The 22,358-nt window shown below is 46.2% G+C and overlaps 2 protein-coding genes across 15 annotated transcripts in view; one reads left to right on the top strand and one right to left on the bottom strand.

Moving 5' to 3' along the window:
• Positions 1-18,026, top strand: part of GON4L (gon-4 like) — a 30,520-nt gene extending 12,494 nt beyond the window's left edge. For 3 of the 13 annotated variants that reach the window (XM_074809673.1, XM_074809670.1, XM_074809678.1), the window contains 18 exons: positions 1,155-1,353; positions 2,457-2,543; positions 3,051-3,222; positions 3,941-4,085; positions 4,268-4,418; positions 5,049-5,165; positions 6,205-7,941; positions 8,522-8,765; positions 9,761-9,942; positions 10,431-10,646; positions 11,202-11,345; positions 11,798-11,941; positions 12,263-12,382; positions 12,681-12,794; positions 13,267-13,501; positions 14,392-15,172; positions 16,353-16,455; positions 17,034-17,899. In XM_074809673.1, the coding sequence (XP_074665774.1) occupies positions 1,155-1,353; positions 2,457-2,543; positions 3,051-3,222; positions 3,941-4,085; positions 4,268-4,418; positions 5,049-5,165; positions 6,205-7,941; positions 8,522-8,765; positions 9,761-9,942; positions 10,431-10,646; positions 11,202-11,345; positions 11,798-11,941; positions 12,263-12,382; positions 12,681-12,794; positions 13,267-13,501; positions 14,392-15,172; positions 16,353-16,455; positions 17,034-17,183 (5,041 nt within the window). In that variant the 3' untranslated portion in view covers positions 17,184-17,899. The other 10 variants (XM_074809674.1, XM_074809671.1, XR_012621199.1 and 7 more) reach the window with 9 other exon arrangements.
• On the bottom strand, positions 17,813-22,256 carry MSTO1 (misato mitochondrial distribution and morphology regulator 1). Of its 2 annotated transcripts, none has more exons than XM_074809682.1 (14): positions 22,156-22,256; positions 21,972-22,083; positions 21,840-21,894; positions 21,692-21,767; positions 21,479-21,527; positions 21,073-21,184; positions 20,836-20,953; positions 20,609-20,743; positions 20,337-20,489; positions 19,679-19,810; positions 19,343-19,527; positions 19,004-19,102; positions 18,787-18,905; positions 17,813-18,128 (listed from the first exon to the last, which is right to left on the bottom strand). In XM_074809682.1, the coding sequence occupies exons 1-14, from the start codon at positions 22,228-22,230 to the stop codon at positions 17,890-17,892; spliced, it is 1,659 nt and encodes a 552-aa protein (XP_074665783.1). In that variant the 5' UTR covers positions 22,231-22,256; the 3' UTR covers positions 17,813-17,889. The 2 variants fall into 2 exon arrangements, with proteins under 2 accessions (XP_074665783.1, XP_074665784.1); XM_074809683.1 differs by having other exon boundaries at positions 17,813-18,125.
• Positions 22,257-22,358: the final 102 nt, after the last annotated feature.

Genomic DNA, 22,358 nt, shown 5'->3' with positions numbered 1-22,358 from the left:
GCCTAGGTAATACTACTGCTCTGTTTCACCAATTCTGGAAACTGACTAAAGGTGAACTGTGGGATGAATGGTGTCTCCTTGTTTATGGGGCAGATCAGCTCAAGATGAAGCTGTATCTGTTTGGGAAAGGAGCTAAAATGAAGGCTGGAGTTTCTGGATACTCTTCTCTGGGATGAGCAGTACCAGAGGGGAGTGCAGCAATTCTTAAACCAGCTACAGACTAAAAGCAGGGAAACTTTATGCTCTCTTATTATTTATATGCATTTCTCTTTGATAATTGCTAGTTGTATTCATTTAATTTTCAACTGGGCGGTTCCCCCAGTTGTTTCTTCCCCAGTTTTGTCTGTATACAGGATTCTTAAAGTTGTTTTGTGGCAAAATACCCATTTGCTGGGTTTATTGTTGTTTTTATGATACCTTGCATTGAAAGCATCATGGAACAACTTGTAACTGACTTCAGGCCTGTTACAGAAGTGAAGCTGATAACTGGCAGAAATCAGAGTGTTAACTGGTGTAGTAAAGTAGAGGATCTGTTGTAAAGCAGGGGAGAGCTGAAGCTGGTTTTGAAAGAACAGTAATATGTACATCCTCTTTTCTGCTACTGGACTAGTTCTTACTACAGTATCAGCAAGTGTCTAGTAGAGCACTCTGCATAAAGCTAGGTAATACTTTTTTTTATTTTTTAAAGTAACAGCATTTGAGTCAGTGTGTGATCTTTCTGGAGACCCTCGTGGTAAAATGCCACTTCTAATACCTTGGGTTCAGACCCTGCCTGATGATAGAAGTTAAATAGGATTGGTTTCTAGATTATGATAGATCCTGACTGCTGTTGAGAGTGTCTGAGCACTTGAGTGGAACACACATGGGATATATTTGGGAGTGGTGGACAAGACTGTTAACTGTTCTTGGAATAAACAGTTGAAGCATTTCATCCCAGAACTACAGCAGTGCTGTGGCACATGAAAAGATTGATGTATAAGCCAAAGGTATAAATAACATTTTTCAAGGTGAAGTATACTGTCAAAGTGTTGAGTAGTACAGAGTGATAGTTCTTAAACTGTGTATCCCAGTTACAGAGTGAAATATTCTAAATAAATGTGAATGGTTATTAAATCATGTGCTTATTATATTTCGGTCTGCCTGATCTCAAACAGATTTGAAGAGCCTCTGGCCAATTTACTGAATGAACAACACCGGACAGTGAAGGAACAACTTGAGCAGTTGAGAATGAAAAAGTCCTCGATCAAGCCACCACAAGAGATAGAAAAATCAAAACCTCAGAATGAGAAGCCTCTCCAGAGCCTTGTTCTGGACAGTATGCAAAGAAAGAGGCTCCAGCAGCAAATGCAGCAGGTAATAAAATGTTATCTGGTCTGACCTAATGAATATTTGCTGTGTACTGTGGGGGGCAGGGAAAGCCCATGGTACAGCAAGTGCTTTGGAGTTCTTTCTTAAAGAAATTAATTGAAAAAGCTACATTTGAGGCTGGAGCTTTAATAGGTGATGTGTACATGCCTGATTCCAGTTGAATTGAATGTGCAAAGTAGAGCTGACTTAGTATCTGTATGGTTCTCCTGTGAGATAGCTGCCTTGGCCATGTTTGAATTCTGACCGTAATCTGTCAAAATCCTCCATTTTCACCAACTTCTTTATTATTTTCTAAGAACATTATTCTTGATGTAGTTTGGATTTTTTTTTTCCTCTTCCCACCACGCAAAACTGTGTAGAAATTCAGTTTGAACATTTAAAAAGCTGTCAGCAGCATAGATGAGAAGCTGTACTTAAGAAAATTTTTTTCATGTCCATACAAAATTCAAGAGGACTTCTCAAAATTTGAAAGTTCCTGTCAACTCGATTTCGTGAGGACAAAGTGCACTGGTTTTGTGTGAAGTTGATACAAGTCCTGCTGAGTAGTCGTTTCTTACTCTGCATCCACCATACGGTGTCATGCCTTGGTCTGTGGCGGCGAGGAGGGACACAGACCTCTCAAACACAAGCTGAAGGAATACATCTTGCATTAGCCGTGTAGAGTACGTGACTTCAATTTTTCAGCTGCAAAGCAAGATGTATGGTGTTTGTGTGCATGTGGGGAGTTCCAAGAGCTGAAGTCATTGTTTCTTCAGAAACAATAAAGTCATTGTTTCTGAAGTGTTTAGTTAGAAAAAAAATACCCTTTCTGTATTGATCATTATGGTATGAGACTTTGGCACAAAAACTGGGAAACTGCCCTAAGACTTAAACAGATGATGTGTTCAAAGTCTGTGTAATAAACTTCCTGCCAGTGGATATTAAAGTTTTCTCTCAGTTTTCTATTGCTTAAAAGGTTTTTTTTGTAGTCAGAATGTGATTGTTGGGGTGCTCAGGAGATATTTCTTGTGCCTCTATACTTATGCTTTCCAGTTTCTTGGATTTCTGATAGACTGAAAAAACCCATTTGTCTGATTTTATTCTTCAAGCATGTTCAGCTTCTGACTCAAATCCATCTTCTCGCAAGTTCCAACCCTGCTCTAAGTTCAGAGGCCAGTACTACCAGGATGTTTTTGGTAAGGACATGTCTAAAATCAGAGCTACATGAATTTTAATGATTGCTGGTCACTGGAGATATTTAGAGAGCTTAATTTATTTAATTGATCCTATCAAATTCAGAGAGACTACCACGCAATAAAGGAACAGTGTTGCCAGCCTACTATGAACATGCTCAGTACTTGGAGAAATCATTCATGCTGTGCTGACTGATAACTGCTTTGAATTGGCATGCCTTTGTATTTTTTTTATTGTTTTCTTGGAAATACTGAAAGTTAAAAAAAAATACGGCTTCTGTAATTAGTAAACATTCTGTGACCTTGAAAGTTGCTGGAAAGTGGGGGAATTAAAAACCACCAATTGGTCTGATTGTTCCTAGATTTGTAATGCTGAAAAAGAAGACCTGTAACAGTCTGCTTCTTTTATGCCTGTCACTTCACTAGCTTTTATTTGTTTGCATTATTGCATTACATGTATTTGTTCTTTACCTTCCATTCTTTTATCTTTTTCTGTGTTTGACCTTGCAGAGCGAGCTCGGGAACTTTGCTCGAAGCTCTACGCTCCTTCGTCAGTCCTTCAGTCCCAAGTTTCAAACAATGTTCCAGCCATGTAACTTGAAGGGAGCACTGCAGCTCATTGAGGATTTTCATGCCCAAGTCCAGGTTGACTGGAGCCCTCGCAAAGCTGTGAAGAAGAGTGGTATGGGTCTGAAGGGATTTTCTGAAGCAGTATGGATTTGAAGGGTGGGAAAGCATTGACAGGGGGAGTTACTTCATGCTATGCACCCTCTAGATGAGCGATGGTTCAGACTGCTCTTTGGAATTTTTTAAATTTTGTGAGGTATTTTTAGATAAAACCATTCACTTTATTGACTGCCTTTTTGCTGCTTAAATTTGCAGTGCAGTAAAGCATCTTACATGAGCTGTTGACTTCTGTTTGACATCATAATCCTGCCATTTATTGTTCTGCAGACGACGTTTGGAGCTGCAGAAGTCCATCAAGGAACTATGAAACTGGAAATAATTGTTCCAAATGTGTTGGTTAACACTCATCAAGGAAATATTCCCCTCATTAGAGTGTTTTAGTGAAAGAAAAAAAGCTCTAAACTGTTAGTTTCAAATATTTGGTTTGTGATTTTTCTACTACCTGGAGAGTGACTCACTTGAAGTAAACAGAGCTTTTTAAATTTGTTTTTTCATTGTAGAACAAAAGAAAAGATGAAGGGGGAAAGTAATTTTAACTTTTGCTGATGTAAACTTAAGGGCAAAAACTAGGAAATATGCAAATTCTAAAAATGAGGGAGAAAGTCTCTTTTTGCGTAAAAGAAGTAAAAGAAACGGCGTTTTCAAGAAGTCGGTTGTGAAAAACATCATTTTCCGTGTATACCTCTATCCGTATCTGTTCATTTTTTTCACAGCCAATGAATTTCCATGTTTGCCAAAGCAAGTGGCTTGGATTTTGGCAACAAGGAGAGTCTTCATGTATCCAGAGTTACTGCCAATATGTTCCTTGAAAGCAAACCCTCCCCGGGACAAGATTATCTTCACCAAGGCAGAGGACAAGTAGGTGCTTGGAATCATTGAGTAAAACACCTACAAATGAGGCTTCTTTGTTAAGGAGGATTCCTGGGATGTAGACTCTCGGGATATCTGTGTATTGTGCAACTGCACATCCAAATAGCAATCTGCCATACTGTCTAAAAGACTTTTTTTTTTTTCTTTTCCCCTCCTTCCTTCCTTTTCAGTTTATTAGCTTTAGGTTTGAAACATTTTGAAGGGACGGAGTTTCCAAAGCCCTTGATCAGCAAGTATCTCTTGCCAACAAAAACTGCCCACCAGCTTACAGTACGAATCAAGAATCTCAATATGAATCGAGCCCCTGATAATATCATCAGAGTAAGTGATGTGTTCAGAGCATGGTTTGGTATTTTTCAGATCTGTGTGTCTGGTTGGGTTGTTACACAAGAAGAGATGTGCTGTTTGCTCCACGGACCTTTCCGTTTATACACTGATGCTTTCTTAAAAGAAAATGTCATCCTTTTATTAGCAATGAGGATTTCTTCAAAAAGATCTTATCCTCTGTACTTTGCAAGTACTTACATTACTCTTTTGACTCTTTAGAGCCCAGCACTTGCAGACAGTCCGAGTACAAATGTGGCTTCAGTAATCCTGGCAAATTCATACATACGAACTTTTGAGTAGCAAAGCTTAAACCAAAGTGCTGTCTGCAGTCAGGCTGAAGGTCCAGCTGGCCAAATATCCTGTCCCCTAAGCTAATGGCCACTGCTGAAGAGAGATTAAGAACCAGAAACACTTAAGTATGCCTGCACATCTGCTAGAACTTCAGCCTTTATTATTCTATTTTACTGTTTCTGTGGGTAGTACCTTATAAAAGTAGTAGTGATGAGAATCGCTCTGTTCACGTGAACACTTCTGCAGAGCACAGTCCTTATCCTACATCCTAGCAGGTATTGAACAGGTGATCTGACCGCAGTCATCTTGCGTTCTCTCCTGTCTCCACAACAGTACTATAAAAAGACAAAACAGTTGCCCATTCTGTTCAAGTGCTGTGAGGAAATCCAGCCGAATGAGTGGAAGCCACCTGTGGAGAGAGAAGAACATCGCCTGCCATTTTGGCTAAAGGTAGTTGCTGCTCTTCTTCATCCAGTATATGAGGTTTTTTGTTGTTTGCTTGGTTTCTTTTGGGTTTTTTTTTGTTTGGGTTTTTTTTCCTTCCTTTTTCTGTCCAGCCTAGGTCCAGAGCGAGTTCTTTCATTAGCCTACAGCTCTGAAGTCAAAAGGCAGTCTGATTGTATTGCATGGGAGCCTGTGTTGTCCTGGCTCTAGCTAGTAATCGTAGCAAGAGCAGTAGTATGTAGCAACCTGAAGTATTACACGCTACTCTTGGTGCTTGTCTGCCCAGGTGCAGTACAGGATTGAAGTTATCGTGGGCATAGTGCTTGTTGTCACATCCTTGTTTTACTACGGGGATGTATTTCTAATGTCTAGTTTGAGATGTTGATTTTGTTATTTAGCTTTGTTAATTTGTTAATCAAGAGAGCTTGACCCTCACTTTAGGGTTAGCAGTGTTGCCATCTTTTCCACTGTATTACAGCCATGAGAGAGGGTGTGTTCTTCCCCCCTTAAAACTTCACCTTCTGAGAGGAAAGAAGAAAGCTGGGGGCTTGGGTTGGGGTTTTTCAAGGTTATCTTCACCTGCAGCGTGGCTGTTATTTTTGTTATACCGAAATGTCTCGTGGTTCATAAGGATTCTTTCTCTGAGACTCTTTGCACGAGGCATAGTGACCGTGCCTGCGGGTCGGTCTGAGGAAAGAATTAGACTCAGATGCCATAAAATCCAGTTCTCTTAATCACTCGTATTTCATTGTTAGTGAAGCTTCCTTCCCACAAAATCTTGTATTTACTAAAGGAACCTTTATAAAGTAACTCAGCTCCGGTGTTTCTTTCAGGCTCTCAGATTCTTTTGAAGGCCTTGGAGTAAAACTCATGAATATAAAGTAATATACAATAAGTATAAAGTAATATAGAGTAGTATGAAGTAAATAAAAACTGCTTTACTTTTAGAAGCAAGTTACTGTCTGTCACCTTCTGTGGTGCTGTTTGAAGGTGGTAATAGAGGAGTAGCCTGTGGACGGGACTAATAAGCTCTTGTTCCCTTTAGGCCAGCTTGCCCTCCATTCAGGGGGAATTGAAGCAATTAGCAGAAGATGCCAGGGAGGTGCCAGGTTCACCTGATGCAGAATCTGTCTTTTTGGGGACAGGAAAGGAAACTTCAGACACAGAATATGATGAAAAATATCCTCTACTCATGCCAAAGGGACTAGTACTGACCCTGAAGCCTCTTGCCAATCGATTCTCTAGGAGGGCGTGGAGGAGGCAGAGGTCTTCGGCTCTGAAGCCTGTCCTCATTCGGCCGAGCCCTTGTCTGCAGCCCAGTGCCAACGCTATTAACATCCAGAAAACTGTGAAGCTGTCCCAGTCAGAAGCTCCTCCCAGCAAAGTTATGGTTCAGATTCCTCGGCTAATCCAGCCAGCTACAGTGATGCAGACGGTGCCAGGAGTGCAGCCTTTGAATGTTCCAGCAGTGGTGGGAAGTGGGGATGCCTTGGAATTCCAGAACGTGCTCTCCACTTCGCATTCAGACTCCAGACAAGCTTTCTCAGCTGCTGTACCACCAGCTCTAGTGTCCTCAAATCCAGTAACTTTTCAGCCAAAATTGATGTTGCCAGCTTTGGCCGGAGCAAAAATACGCAAACCTTGTGTTCGTAAGGGATACCAAAAGAAGAAGGGGACAAAATCCACCCCACTGATAAAGACTTCACCTTTGATTCAGCCATCACCTGTCATCCTTACTGTGCCTGCTACCACCGTGAAAGTGGTTAACATAGGCAATGGTTGCAATATGATTCAGCCCATAAATACAACAGTTGGTAGAGGCACTCAGGCAATTCCAGTTACAACCTTACTGGTAAATCCATCCACTTTCCCATGTCCCTTAAATCAGCCTCTAGTGACTTCTTCCATCCCTTCGTTGATAGTCTCTCCTAACCCGGTTGGTCTTTCTGCATCATCTGTGGGTGAAAATGAAGAACAGCAGCTGAATCTGGTTCCTTCCTGCCCTGCTGGAAACAACAAAAATACCTACCCCACGGTGGAGCCCAAGGTCGAACCCCCGGAGTTGTATGTTTCATCCTCTGCTGTCTCCCCCAAGGAGGAGTGTAGTACAAATCCTGGCACTTCAAGTAATGGCAGTCAGGAAAATAAGAGTGATTGCTGCAGCTGGACAGTGGTAGAAGGAGACAAGAGCACTTCAGAGCCACTGTCTGTGGACCTTTTGCCTCATTTAGAAGATCCAGATGAAACGGTGAAAATTGAGCCTGAAGATTCAAATGATGCTACCAAGGAAGTAAATCCAGTACAGAAGAGGGATATTTTATGTGCTGAAGTGAAGGAGGAATTCATGCTGGATCTTGGCCAGGAGCTGAACGTGGAGGCTGCGTGTTCATGTTCAAATGACCCAAAAGAAGTTAAAAAGGAGCATACTTCGTGTGACGAGAAGGGAGAAGAACAACAACGGGCTTTGCAGTCATCTCCCCATGGGGAACAGCAGATGGAGGCAGGTGTTGTTGCTGGACCCCCAGTAAGCAGTGAGTCTCCAAAGAATCTTTCTTATACAGCAGATGTTGAGGCAGAATTCAGTAGTCCACTAGGAAGACCAGAGGATTCGTCCAGTATAGATGGCCAGTCTGTTGGGACACCAGCTGGCCCTGAAGCTGGAGGAGAGAGAGAAGGACAAGAAGAGGAGGAAGATGATGACTTTGATGATTTTACACAAGATGAGGATGAAGAAATGTCATCAGCCTCAGAAGAATCTATTCTTTCAGTGCCAGAACTTCAGGTAAAAGCAAACAGAACTTTAACAAACTCACATCAGTGTCCTGAAACACCCTAGTGGCGTCAGGGCAAATCACAATTGGAATCCAGTTGGAAAGCTGGGCTGTTAGCTGTGTAATAATAGCGTGGTGTTGTGTTGTTTTACACAGAAATTGGACAATCTGAGATTTTAAGTCCAAGCCAAAGGAATATCTTGCAAACACGCAGATTCAGTTTCTGCTGAGTTATAAGGACTTCCTCAACTGAGGCTGTCCTTTAATAAAAAGTACTTTAAGTGAAAATTATTTTCCAGGTCACAATTCCAGCAAGCCTTTAAGAACTAAGATCATCATTAAGGAATTCTGTCTAGCTTAAGGGTTTTATAAGTGGCAGATTCTGAAATTTAATTTTGCGCGTGATAAAATAAAATCGTCAGTTCTAATTGTTGTTGAATTCTGTCCCTTCAGTAGAATCCTCTAGTTGGTCAGATGTTGATCTGTGAAATTGGCTGTTAGAATTATGGTGGAGTGAGCTAGTTGCTGAATGGCATTAAAACAAACACTAAAAGAAAACAATGTGATGTTTTGTTGTTGTTGCTTTCTAAGGAGACAATGGAAAAACTTACTTGGCTTGCAACAGAGAGACGTTTAAGCCAAGAAGGAGATTCTGAAGAGGAGAATTCCCAGGAAGAGAACTCTGAGCCTGAGGAAGAGGAGGAGGAGGAGGGGGAAGGAATAGAGAGTTTGCAGAAAGATGATGAAATATGTGGAGATGTATCAGAGGAACCTAAATCTGCCTTCACATTGACAAAGACGGCCCCACAGGTGGAAGCCCACAGAACGACAGCAGGTGAGTCCTGGGGGGGTTGTTTTGACACAGCACGGGGGGAAATAGAGCTGCTCTCTGCATTAAAAGCAGAACAGTGAGGAAACTGTATCTGGGTTTAATTTCACTTAGTGTATCTGAGCTTAGTGATGCTTTCCATCTGGAAATTAAATTTTGCAACACAGTCACAGTTCTGTAAAGACAGCTCTTACCATAGAAGCCCTTCTGCACCGAGGGGGTTTTTTTTAGTCCATGTGATGCATTTATGCTTCAAAAATTTGCAGGCATAGGGTTTGTGGTTTGTGTCAGCTTTAGTAATCCTTGATCTCTTGCTACTCAGAATTTCCCAATGCCTGTGTGAGAACAATATTAAATAGTCAAATCTTTGCTAAATTGAATTTTATTATAAGGTCATGTTGGGGAAAAATAAGTGACACCAAATAATACCTTAACAGAATCTGACAAGTGGTAGATGAATCTGAGCGGTGAATTTCGAGGAGGTGGATCTCAGCCCTTTAGTCCAACAGATCCCTAATCTAGTAAGAATGTCGATGTAGCAACTCCTAGCATACTATTTCATTCCCTGCTGTGTGACACCAGTTATTAATCTGTGATGTTAACTCTATTCATGTAAATAATAAGCTAAAATAATAATCTGCAAGTGTTAAGAGCCAGCTCTGATGCTCGTATCTGTTACCCACTATGATGTCCTTTGCCCCTGGTATCAGTAGCTGTATCTGTTGTTTCGCAGTGGATTGCTGGCTGAGTAACAGCTAGGATGGGTTTGTTGCTGTATCCAGAGATTTTTTTCCAGTCAGATGCTATAAAAATAAACAGCCAATTTAAAATAGGTTAGCCAGCCTGACTAGTGAAAAGTATATTGCTCCTACAGGAGAGCATAAACAGTAAACTCATCACTGACTCTGAAAACCCACTTTTCTATTGCAATGTCGATCTAGAAGAACACATGAGGGATGTATGAGAAGTGCCTGTACAACTTGCTTTGTGCTTCTTCACAGGAGAAAACATGAAAGCTCCTGGGAAGAGCAGGAGCTCCCACAGAACCAGAAATAAGAGGGGACGGGCTCGTGCTAGCAAAGATACATCTAAGCTGCTCCTCTTGTACGATGAAGACATCCTGGAGAGGGATCCCCTGCGGGAACAGAAGGATCTGGCATTTGCACAAGCCTATCTAACCAGGGTAAGCCAGAGCAGTCTGCAGCCCAGGAGTGGGAACATCATGAGTCCTCTAACGTGGTTCATGCCTGAGCCACGTCACTGCCACTTCCAGCTGGGCATACTGGATCTGGTTGGGATGGAGTTCTCTTTCTTCATAGCACCCTGTATAGTGGTCCTTTACTTACTAAACTGTCTTTATCTCAACCGATGAGTTTTCATGCTATTGCTCTCCCTCTTCCCTCCCCTGTCCCTCCCGGGGGAGCTGGGGAGTGAGTGAGGGGCTGGGGGGTGCTTGGCCGCTGGCTGCAGTCAATCCAACCACTGAGCCTCTTCTAATGTCACGGTCTTGGATTTGGTTCCCTTCTCTCTTGTGAGCAGTTCAGATTTATCTTTAAGAAAGAGACTTGGCTGGCTCAAAACTGGAAGCACTGTGGAAATTCTGAGTAGCAAGAGATCAAGGATTACTAAATTAACTTGTTTTCTTCCTGGATGTTACGTAGTCCTGTAAAGGTCTGTTGCTCTTCCCAGGTGCGTGAAGCCTTGCAGCATGTTCCTGGAAAGTACGAAGACTTCCTTCGTGTTATCTATGAGTTTGAGATTAGCACGGACAAGCAAACAGCTGTGGATCTCTATTCCACTTTACAGAAACTGTTGCATGACTGGCCACAGTTACTCACCGATTTTGCTGCCTTTCTTTTACCAGAACAAGCTCTGGAGTGTGGACTGGTAGGTAGAACGAAAGGAGACCAGATTTTAAGCAGACAGTGTCAATGCTTGTGGGAGTGAAAGAATAAGGAATTCTTCGTAGGGCAAGCAAGGTAGACAGCTGGTAAATCGTTTGCCTACCTTGCTGTTTTATTAATCAGAATTGAAAAGTCTAGTGTTTGTTTTAAGTCTCATCCTAAGTATTACTGTGGAGAATCAGCCTTTCCCAGTTACGTTGCAGAACCTGACTGCAGAGCCAACACTGCAGATACAGCAAGTGGAACAGTTCCCTTGTCTCACAAATCAGCCTTCCACTTTGTAAGGTAGAGGGTTTCACCTGTTACATTCTTGCTGGATTTTCCTATCTTGTGTGCATATGGTTGAAGCAAAACTTCATAGCTCACGTAAGTATTGATTATAGAAAGTCTTGTTTCTCTTCCTCCACCTTCTCCCAGTTTTGCAGTGGATGTCAATACAAATGGAAAACGAATAGCAAGACAGGCATTCTGTAGCTTGCTTAAGCCAACTAGAAATATATTCTTGAACGTGAGGGGTGAATCTTTTTCTTTTTGTCAGTTTGAAGAGCAGCAAGCATTTGAAAAAAGCCGGAAGTTCCTCAGGCAGCTGGAGATTTGTTTTGCTGAAAATCCTGCCCACCATCAAAAGATCATCAAAGTTCTGCAGAGCTGTGCAGACTGCCTCCCCCAGGAGATTGCAGAGGTAATCGGGCATCCAGGTCCCTCCTTTCTCTCAGAACCCCTGAGAATGCAGTTAGCTGGCCTGCTTCACTGCTCCTTGAGAGCACGGGAGTCGATCAAGTGTGATCTCCCTCTGTGGGGTGTGGTAGAGAGTTGAAGCTGCCTCTTCAAGAGGTTTTACAATTAACTGCCCTGTGTGTCTCCTCTCTTACCTCCACCGTGCTTTTATCACCTTGCAGGTGAAATTTTAGCTACAGGTCAGCCTAGAATTTTGGGGGGATATTTCTATGCTAATTTGATAGCTGGATGTGGAATGATCTCAAAACATTCATGAAGTAATACCAATGCAAGCATGAACTTCCATGCTGGAGGTCTGATACGCCTTGATGTTCCACTTGCTTTGAAAAATCCTCCTGAGAAGAATGTGACGACGTGGAATGAAACACTTATTTTTTCTGGATTTCTCTCCTTCAGCTGAAGACCCAAATGTGGCAACTGTTGAAGGGACACGACCACTTGCAGGACGAGTTCTCTGTTTTCTTTGATCACTTACGGCCCTCAGCCAGCCGCATGGGAGATTTTGAGGAGATCAACTGGACAGAAGAGAAGGAATATGAGGTGGGGCAATCTTCTCCCCAAGACCAGAAAAGATAAAAGCAGAGATACAAGACATGTTTGAACTTAAAGAATTCAAATTGAGGCTGCATTTCCAGAGAGAGGGAAGTAGCAGGGGGGGATAGCTGTTGGTGGACTGAAGTAAACTTCTTAAAGTTTTAAAACTTTCCAATTTTTTTAGAGCATTTATGTCTCTTCTAACATAATTGAACTTCTCATGTCCTGGAACTGAGCTCAGTATTGAGAAATTCTGGGGAAAATGAAGTTTGATCTGCCGAAGAGCGATCATGATAGAGCAGTTCTTGTGTGTTTCTTTTTTTGTAGTTCGATGGGTTTGAAGAGGTGTCTCTGCCAGATGTAGAAGAGGAGGATGAACCACCCAAGATGCACACAGCTTCAAAAAATAAAAAGCGGAAAGAGATCGGAGGCCACAACAATGACAAGGTGGGCCTGGGGTATCTCACTAATCCACATGTCTGGACTCTGAGCAAATGCATGCCCATGAGGGTAAATGTGTGTTCTCGAGAGACATGACAACAGCCTAAAAAGATGTGAAGAAAGGGGATTGAAACGTGTCCGTTGTGCTCTGCTTGCTAGCAGCATAATGGCTTTAGTCCTCCGGGTGTGTGCAGAGTGCCACTCCGCCCCTCCCGGCTCGCTCTGGGGGTGACACCCCCACCCCACCCCCAACCGTCGCGTTGTTACCGTGCACGTGTGTCAGCTGGAGTATGTCTGTTTCCAGGAGGTCGAGTGGGTAGATGGGATGAAGGAATGTTCATGTTCCTGCCATGAAGGCACTAGCGATCTCAAGCTAAAGAAAAGCAAAAGGAGGACCTGCAGCCATTGTAGTAGTAAGGTTAGTTGATAGGCCAAGTCACTGGAGTGGTGAGTGGAACGTAGAGCCCTGCCAAGAGTCCCCCTGTGTCTGGCCTCGGGCCTCGTGTCTCCAAAATAACCTGCTGAGGAAGAAAGTAAATCAAAAGCTGAGCAGTAGTGTCTCCCTCTTCAGAGCTCGGACTGCACTGCCTGGCCTTCCCCCGTCTATCTCCTGCTCACTTCCTACTGCCCCTCCTTGCTGTGCTGAATAGTGTTAATTTTGATGTTCTCTTGAGTTAAGAATAAGCTTTTTTAGTGGAAGATGCTTGTGTGGCCACTATGTTGAAAGAACTGTACCTGTTCATAATAAAAAAGATTCAGCTTTCTAAATGCAAACATATTGCCAAACCGAAGCCTTTGTTGGGGTCAAGGAATACTTGGGAAGCAAAGGCCGAGGTGTTGGGTTTGGACTGACACAGCACATCGGTAACTGTCTGTCTATTGATCTGCAGGTGTGTGAAAACAAATTTTATAAAAACAAAGATTCTCATGAGCTGACCGCAAGCCTTGTTCAACAAGAATCAAGTCCCCCGCCTGAAGGGAAGGATTCTGGACTGTCTAAGGAGCCTGCAGAAGAAAGTCTGGACAACAGAGACGAGGGAGAGGATGTCCAGAGCAGAACAAAAACCGTATCTAGGAAAGTGGACTCCCTGGCTTCAGGTGTGTGGAAGTCTTGTGTACAGACAGGTACATCATTCATCTCCAAACTGGTTCACACAAATGAAATAGGTGTGGGGCTTTCTAATGCACATTTACTGAGATAATGAGAACTTCTAATAATCTTTTTTCATTTTTTACCTTGTGTTCATCCACTCTGGATGCTCTAAACATGCAGATGTCTAGAGCATTCTCTTCAAATAAAGCTTTCCTGACTAGAGGAATACTCTCCCCTTTTCAGAATGATTGGTCCATTTCAGCTTCTCTGGCTAGTGTGCTAATCTGATTCCTGGTACTACCAGTCCATGATGCTGTTTCTTTTTCCAGTTTTCATTTTAGCACAAAAATTCAAAATCACCATCCCTCTAATCTTCCTTTAAACGATCTTTCATGTTACTTGTTTTTCCCTCAGTCTGGTACAGACAAGGGGAAACATCATTATTGCAGGATAAACCTGAAAGAGATCTCTTCCCCCTTTCAGTAACTGTGGCTGAGGTAATGCTGCTGTTGGAGCCAATGCCCAGGTTTAAACGCAGTGGTTTAAATGTAATGCAACTTGATGTCTAGTTAACAGTGGGTCTGTAAATCGGGTGCCACGAGCAGCAATGTCTTTCACGTGAGAATTTTGTTCTGCACGAGGCACTGAAGCTTTTTCACGTGTTCATCACTTCTTCACGCAGCAGCTGGTTGTAGTAACCCACAGTGGTGAAGAAAATTGTGACTGCGGAGTTGCCTCCTTTGAAGTACAGGATGGGTAAACTGCAGATAGAATTACAAAGCTGCTCTCAAACTGTTCTTATTTACAGCATTATGCTCTAGAATAACCTTAAAAAAAAAAAATCTTAAAAAGTAAATGAATAAAGCCTCCAGAAGTTTTTCTTACTAACAGCTGGTCTAAACTTGTTTGGGTTTCTTGTCAGGATCTCAGCTGGAAGGAAAGATTGTCTCTGGCAGACATGCATCTTCTGAAAAAGCTGCACTGCCTGATAATCAGGTTCAAGAAGCAGGTGTCAGTGTTGTGAATGCTGCAGGGGACAGCGACTCCTCTATCACTGGCCCCAGATGGACACCTCTGCAAAAAGCTACTCTAAAACTACCTCAAGAAACCAAAGACTGCCCTTGCACTGTGGGGAGTGAGGGACTAAACCAGCATCAGGGAAATGCAGGTGCTTCCCTTGGGCTGAGCAGAGATCTGCTGCTGTCTTCCCGTTCTGCTACAGCAAAAGGTTTAACGGGGCCCAGTTCCTCTTCTGCAAAGAGTTTATGTCAGACTGAAGGGCTTCGTTCTGATTCTTCAGATAAGCTCACTGGCTTTGGTCATGCTTCAAAATCAGGTGTGAAAGAATTTGAGGGACCACCTTTATCTCTGGAAGGAAGAGCTGAAGCAAAGCAGGGTTGGATAACCCCAGGTAGAAAACCAGCACTGGGTAAAAGCTGCAGCTCACAGGCCCCTGATAATTGCATTTTGGAAACAGATGATACGGGCTGCACTGGAAACTTTCCTGAGAGCAGATTAAAGTCAAATGCAAACAACTGCTTCCAGATGCATCAGCACTCTGAGCAGCTGGAATACAGAGTGGTTACTGCCTCCCTGGGGCAAAAGGAAGAGGAGCAGCAGCAGCAGCGAGTCACAGAAGCAACTGTGTGTGCCAAGAACAGCAAAGTCAGCTCGACGGGGGAGAAGGTTGTCCTCTGGACCAGGTATATCTGCCTGAACTACACCTTGCGTCCTTCATGCGTTCAGTATTTGGCTTCAGCTTTCATGTTATAGAATACCTTTAGTTTAGTTTTGTATTCCCATTTTCTAATGTCTTCTGCCCCCCTCCCTTTGAATATTCACAGAATCACAGAATCATTCAGGTTGGAAAAGCCCCTCGGGATCAGCGAGTCCAACCCTCAGCCCAACTCTACAAAGCTCTCCCCTACCCCACATCCCCCCACAGCTCATCCAAACGGCCCTTAAACACCCCCAGGGGTGGGGACTCCACCCCCTCCCTGGGCAGCCTATTCCACTCTCTGACCACTCTTTCTGGGAAACATTTTTCCCTCCTGTCCAGCCTGACCCTCCCCTGTTGCAGTTTCAAGCCGTTCCCTCTCGTTCTGTCACTAATTCCCTGGGAGCAGAGACCAGCACCAACCTCTCCACGACGTCCTTTCAGGGAGCTGCAGAGAGTGATGAGGTCTCCCCTCCCCTTCTCCTCCTCACACTGAACAGCCCCAGCTCCTTCCATCGCTCCTCACAGGATTTATTCTCCAGGCCCTTCCCCAGCCTCGTCGCCCTCCTCTGCCCTCGCTCCAGCCCCTCGAGATCTCTCTCGGATTGAGGTGCCCAAACCTGGACACAACCCTCCAGGTGTGGCCTCACCAGTGCAGAGCACAGGGGGACTGTCACCTCCCTGCTTCTGCTGGCCACACTATTTCTAATCCAAGCCAGGATGCCGTGGGCTTTCTTGGCCACCTGGGCACACTGCTGGCTCATGGTCAGCTGCTTGTCAGTGAGAACCCCCAGATCCTTCTCTTCCAGACAGCTCCAGCCACACCTCCCCAAGCTGCCTTGTTTCCTCTAACCGTGGTGTGTCACAGCCACCATCTCGGTCCTATGAGAAATAGTCTGCTCGTGGCAATGTCATTATTGTAGAACTTCACGCTGGGGAAGAAATTTTTTTTTTTCCTTCAAACAGCTTAGAAACAGTCTAAATTACAGCTCTGCTTAGAGCTCTGTCTTGTGACTGTGGTGGTAGCAGTAGTAACGGAACAAGCCTGCAGGCCTTGCTCTATGGTCGTTGTCCTCACCCAGGAACAGGCCTCTCGGGCTTGTGGTGGTTGAAGTGTGGCAACAATTGTTCTCAGCTGCTGCCACGGCTGCTGTACTGTTTTACAGGGAGGCTGACAGAGTCATCCTGACCACCTGCCAGGAGAAAGGAGCCCATCTGGAAACCTTCCATGCCATCTCGCAGAAACTGGGCAACAAGACTGCCAGTGAGGTGAGGGGTTTGTGTCAGTGCATCTGTGACTGAAGGGGGAGAGGGGGGAGGAAGGGAAGGTGGTTTGCTGTCATAGTCTCACAAACTTAACTTGATGCTGCATCAGAGAAAAATAATTCTAATTGCAAATAAAAAAGCAAAACAAACCTCGGTGTCTTCTGGTGGAGCCAAAAATCATGACTGATGACTGCCGTGGTCTTTTTTACAGCATTACCATTGATATTCTAGCGTTGTGTTTGGTAGCAGGATTGTTTCAGTGACTGCTGCTTGGGGCTCCAGCCTTCTACTTCAATACAAGGAACCTGCTGGGTGTTGTCCCTTAACCTTCCCACATCACTGCTTAGGAGTCTTCCTAAACTGCCAGGTTTTTTCCTGCAAGTCAGTAGAATATAACTGTTCTTTCAAAGAAAACAACCCAGTACTCTTTTCATTTCTTCCCCTTTATGGTTGAATCTTGCATAAAATGTGACTGTGGGTTTAACGTAAAAACACGAAACACCCTGAACTTTGTAATACGAAATTTCCATTTGACACCACCTTTAGGTCACTAGTCATCTTGGGTTCCCCTTGTTCTTCAGGTATCCCACAGGTTCAGAGAACTGATGAGGCTGTTTCATACATCCTGTGATGGCAGCTCTGAAGATGAGGAGGATGCGACCAGTACCAGTAACACAGACCAGTTGTCAGATAAAGATCTTCTGCTTTCTGAGGAAGAGCCTGATGACTAAGGTTTTTCTGGCTTGATAAGCTACTGACTGCATTGGAAGGAGAGTTGTTTGCCAGTTTGCTGCTAGACAGGTGCTGTGGATAAAGGAAAAATGTTTGCACAGGTACTAAAGACAGCACCTTTTTTTTGTGGTTCACTTCCTGCTACACTTCTGACAAGCTGCACTTCTCAGTCTGTTTGAAACTAAAGGAATGAAGAAAGGAGGAAGGGTGGTAACGTCCTCCAGAAACCTACCTGGGGAGCTTCAGCAGTGACATGAGAGAAGTGATGCTTGTGGACACTGACCTCACTCCGTGGTGAAGACTGGGCCACCAGCCTTTGAGAAGAACATGTAAATATTGTACCATAAGTTGTCTGTTTTCATGTGGAACAAACACATGATTTTTTTGTAAGTTTTTCCCCTTGTGTTGATTGTACGTGGGAAATTTTCAATCTGAATTCTGTATTTATTGTGTGGTCTTATTCTAACAGGCAGAGGAAATCCACTTTGCAAAGTTTAAAAAACCCAAACATACAAAAACAGCCCCAAAAAAGCAGCTTTCCACCTTTACAACACAACTGCAAGTAGCTGGAGAACTTTAAGCCAGCCTTTGTACCAGGATTTTGATGAAATGAAAAGAAAGTACCATCTTTAAAGCCATTCCCTTTATTTTGAAAGTGATCTTAAGGATATTCTTACTTCCAGTATCTCTAGTAATAAAGATGAGTTAGTCCGAATCTGCTTCATCCTCAGATTCATCTGCTTCAAAGCCCGTTTCATAGCACTGGGCTAGAGTCCTCAGCTCCTGCAAGGCCTCCTGGAAGTCGTCGTGCTCGACGCCGGCAGAGAAGAAGCTGGTGCAGCGCCGCACGTTCCCCTTCTGCAGGTCCTGGTCCAGGCTGCGGAGGAGCGTGCGCAGGGCTGGGGAGGAGCGCAGGGCCGCGAGGACGGGGATGCTCTCAACTGCTGCAGGGACACCAGCTTTGGTTAAATACAGAATCCCAGAATCCTCTCGGTTGGAAAAGCCCTCGAAGCTCCTCCAGCCCCACCATGAACCTCACCCTGACCGTTCCCAACTCCACCAGATCCCTCAGCGCTGGCTCAACCCGACTCTTCAACCCCTCCAGGGATGGGGACTCCCCCCCTGCCCTGGGCAGCCCATTCCAACGCCCAACAGCCCCTTCTGCAAAGAAATCCTTCCTAAGAGCCAGTCTGACCCTGCCCTGGCGCAGCTTGAGGCCATTCCCTCTTGGCCTGCTGCTGGGTCCTTGGCTCAAGAGACTCCTCCCCCCTCTCTGCACCCTCCTTTCAGGGAGTTGCAGAGGGCCAGGAGGTCTCCCCTCAGCCTCCTCTTCTCCACACTAAACCCCCCCAGTTCCCTCAGCCGCTCCTCGTACGACACCCATCAGAGCTTGTTCCCCTACCCTGTCCCACTTCACAAGCAGTTGTTTTACTTGAACTCAGCGTAGCATAAGAGTTGCTTAACACTCGTCATTTTTTGCCCTACAAACACTCAGAAGTATGGGTTGGTTTTTTTTTACAATAATTCTCCTTTACCTTTGCTAGACCCTACTGCCCCCACATCTCTTTCTGTTGCAAAGTAAGTTTAAGGGGCACTTGTTACCTGCTGAGGAATAGCTGGGAGGTTTGTCCAGGAGGAAGCCTTGTTTGGTAAGAAGAGGAGAAAAAAACTGGGGGTAGGGAGGAAGGGTATTACATGGCTGCTCGAGCACGTGGGATGTGCTGTAAGGAAGAAGGTGAATAAAGTTACCCAAAACTTGCTCTACCTTCAGTTCCTAGTTAGTGTTCCCTGTTCAAAAAATAAAACGGCTGTTACCAACCTGAACGCCCCAGGAAAGAGAGTGTGTAAGTAATGCTGGAGAACCTGCTCGGTGCTCTCACAGGCGTGGAGGGGAGAAGGGGGCTGCTTTCCTGGACAGCTGCAAAGACAATTCATAGTTTTCAAGGTAACTTGACTGAAAATGTCAGTGACTCAGCTGCTCTGTAGCCGTTTCGCTGTGTAGCAGCACAGAACTGGTTGGATAACAAGACTTTTTTTTTTTTCCCCCTTTCCATTCAGCGGACACTCCTAATAGGAGGATTGGAACACTTGTAAGAAATCGTTGCTGTTGAGAGTGCCAGAGGTGTGAAAGGGAAAGTGCAGTTCAAATGCTGATTACCTGCAGAGACTTTCTTTGCAAACTCCTCGTAGCACAACAGACTGAGCAAAACAGCAGCTGACCTTTTGCTCCCTGCATGAAGACAGAAGCTTCCAGGGCACGTCCTGCTGGTAGGCACATAAAGTATCGGGGAGCGAGCAGCCACGTAGGGCAGGAAAGGGAACAGAAGCCCACGCAGCCACAACCTACGAGTCAGAGGGGGGGTGACAAACCACCGTGCGGAACACGCTCCCCAGCTCCTGCTCTGCGTGGACGGGGGGTAGAACACAGCTCCTGCCTGCAGCGGGAGTTCAGGGAGAGCTGAAAGGATCAGAAGCTGCTGTTCTCTGCCCTCACCTTTCTCCCAGAGAAGTTGAGTGTTTCAGCAAGGTGCATCATGGAGCCCTGAGAGGAGCGGAGCCGGTACGGAGCAGTGAGGGTGTCGAGCACTGCTGCCAGGATGGCGCTGCTGTGGTAGTGGAGTGATGCCTGTGGAGGGAGACAAACGGAAGAGTTACAGGACAAACTTAAGCATATTGTAAATTGTGCTTTTATAGAGGTTGCATTTAACAGTTATTTCAGGTTTTGGATAAGCAAGTCAGCTGTTTGCTAACACACGATGTGCTGCCAGTTCCCGTGTCAGCCTTGTCGGAGCACGAAGCAGCTGCTGGAGTTACACACTCCACACATGAAGAATCATGCAGTGAAGCATTTTTTTTCAGCACTGAAAGTGAAAGCAGTACACCAACAGAAAGACTGCAAAAAAGGAAACGTGTTAGTATTTTTAAAAGCATGAAAAACCTATGGGAACAAAAAGTTGGCAGTTAAGTCTCTGCTAACAGTGAAAAGCGGGAAAAAGTCTTTTCTGCTTCGCAGAACACCATCATGAAAAAACACTGCTAAAAATACGTAACTGCAGAAAACCCTTCCAGAACCAGAGAGGGGTAAATCTGAAAAAGCTGAAAGCCAGCCAAGGTAGGTGGTGGTTCTAGATCAGGCACTCTGTGGTACGTACGTCATAGTTTATGTACGGGAACGTGAGGGGAGGTTGTGGCTTGATTCCGAGACTGCCACTGAGTGACAGGGGACAGAAGAGGGAGCTGTGACTGGAGAGGTGGACGATCCCTAGGGCTGTGTTCATCAGTCTGTAGAAATTCTTCTGAGAATCCTAGGGGGGGGGAAAAAAGCCCAACCATTAGAATCTCAAAGATGCAACAAGAAACAAGTCTAATCCCAGTTGGCTTGGAAAGCATCTCTGGTTCTTGTTTTTCCCCATTGTTTACTTACTCCCACATTACTCAGGACTGGAGTCAAGCCCCAGGTCAGAATTCCTTTTCCTGAATACTCGTCGCAGAGCAGTTCTGTCACCTTGGCACCAACTCCAGAGAATCCATCGTGTAGGTCACAGAGCACTTGAAACCCCTGTGTAAAATGATGGCAGCGTCTGAGATTCTGCTTAATCTTGAGCAGAAAGTTTCTTGAAAGAAAAGAAAGTTTGGCTTAAGCTGCCCAACCTGCAGATAATCACACTCCTCAACATAAAAGTGCAACCGATCTTCCAACTCCTCTAGGCAGCTGGGATCCTGCAGTAGCCTTTCACCTTGTCCAAAGGCTTCTAGACAACCACACTCCCTGAGGAGAAAAAAAAAAGGGGGGAAAAAAGCTTATTGTACCCCCTTAGTTTTGCCTTCAAGGAAAAATTAAGATCCTGTTCTGGACAGCAGATTCTGAACCAAAGCTCTAGGCCGTACCCATCGTGCATGTACTGTCGGACGACGTAGATGCTCTTGGGGTGCAGGCGCACGCTGAGGTAGTCGGGCCAGAGCTGGGCCCCAGCGCGCGCGGCGGGGGCAGGAGCTGCGCCTGGAACGAGAGGGGTGAGGAGAGCAAAGACCTCTTCAACTCTGAACACCCCCTTGAATAAAGAAAACAAAACCAACTTTTTCCCTCATCCAGTTTCTTAACCTATTTGCTGCTCTTTCACCCATCTTTCTGTAAGCAAATAAATCGTAGCCCGGTTTTCCTTCCCCCCCCCGTGCTGTCCCGCTGTCCCGGGGCTTGTTCTGCCTTTCCCCAGCTCTGATCCCAGCGAATAAACCAAACCCCTCCGAGCAGACGGGTCAGAGCAAGCGATGCCCCGAAAACGCCCCCACACACCTGGAACCGAAGCGCCGGAGCTCCCCTTCCCCTCGGAGGACGCGTCTTCCTGCGGAGCAAGCCCAGGCGCGGCCGTTAGACGCGGCTTTGCCTCGCCCACGGGCCACCGGGCAGAAATTAAAGCGAATGCCCCGAGCGAAGCGCACCCGAGGGGCGTCTCCGGTGCCCCCGGCGGGGCCGGGAGCTGCCGCGTCCCGCTCCGCCCGCCCTCACCGTCCGGCTGCCGGCGTCCCGCGGCGCGGAGCCCCCGGCCGAGGCTCGCTCCCGGTAAGCCGCCACTTCCCCGTCCCTGCAACACAAACGGGCGGCAGCTGCCGGCAGCCCCGCGCCGCCGCCGCCGCCGCCGCCGCCCCGCACTCACCAGGCCACCGGTGCCTCCGGGTCGGCGCCGCCGGGGCTCAGCGCGCTCACGCCGCCTGCGAGAGAGGCCGGTCACGGCGGGGCCGGGCGCGGCAGGGCCGCCCCCCAGCGGCCCCCCCCGGCCCCCCGGTACCTTTCAGCTCCAGCGCCACCAGGCGCGGCGTGTGCTGCGTGTCCCGCCCGGCGCGGAGCAGCGCGGTGGCGCGGAGCTCGGCGGCCTCGCCGGGGCTGCGCAGCGCGGCGGCCTGCGGGAGCGGGGCAGCGGGTCAGACCCGCGGCCCCGGTCCCGGTGCCCCCCGCCCAGCCCCGGCCCGCACCTGCAGCCCCCACCAGTGCGCCCCCACGCAGCCCGCGTAGCGCCCCAGCTGCAGCGTCACCGCCTCCCCCGGCATCGCCCTCGCCCCGCACAAGGCGCAGGCGCGTGGTGGCGGCGTCGTGTGTGTGTGTCCCCCCCCCCGCCCCCGGAAGCGCGTCAGCGGCGCGGCCACCCCCCCAACCGGACACGGACACCGACACCGAG

Source organism: Strix aluco, chromosome 30, assembly GCF_031877795.1.
Source record: "Strix aluco isolate bStrAlu1 chromosome 30, bStrAlu1.hap1, whole genome shotgun sequence".
NCBI classification, from domain to species: domain Eukaryota; kingdom Metazoa; phylum Chordata; class Aves; order Strigiformes; family Strigidae; genus Strix; species Strix aluco.
Note: the sequence above shows the minus strand (reverse complement) of the source record. Positions and strands in the feature narration are given on the sequence as shown.

What these genes read in the sequence shown, in the direction of transcription:
- MSTO1 (XM_074809682.1), bottom strand. Translation starts at nt 22,230, where the DNA reads ATGCCGGGGGAGGCGGTGACGCTGCAGCTGGGGCGCTACGCGGGCTGC. An exon ending in GGTGGCGCTGGAGCTGAAAG is followed by an intron (nt 21,895 to 21,971) that starts GTACCGGGGGGC and finishes CCTCTCTCGCAG; the next exon opens with GCGGCGTGAGCGCGCTGAGC. An exon ending in CGACAGTACATGCACGATGG is followed by an intron (nt 20,954 to 21,072) that starts GTACGGCCTAGA and finishes TTTTCTCCTCAG; the next exon opens with GGAGTGTGGTTGTCTAGAAG.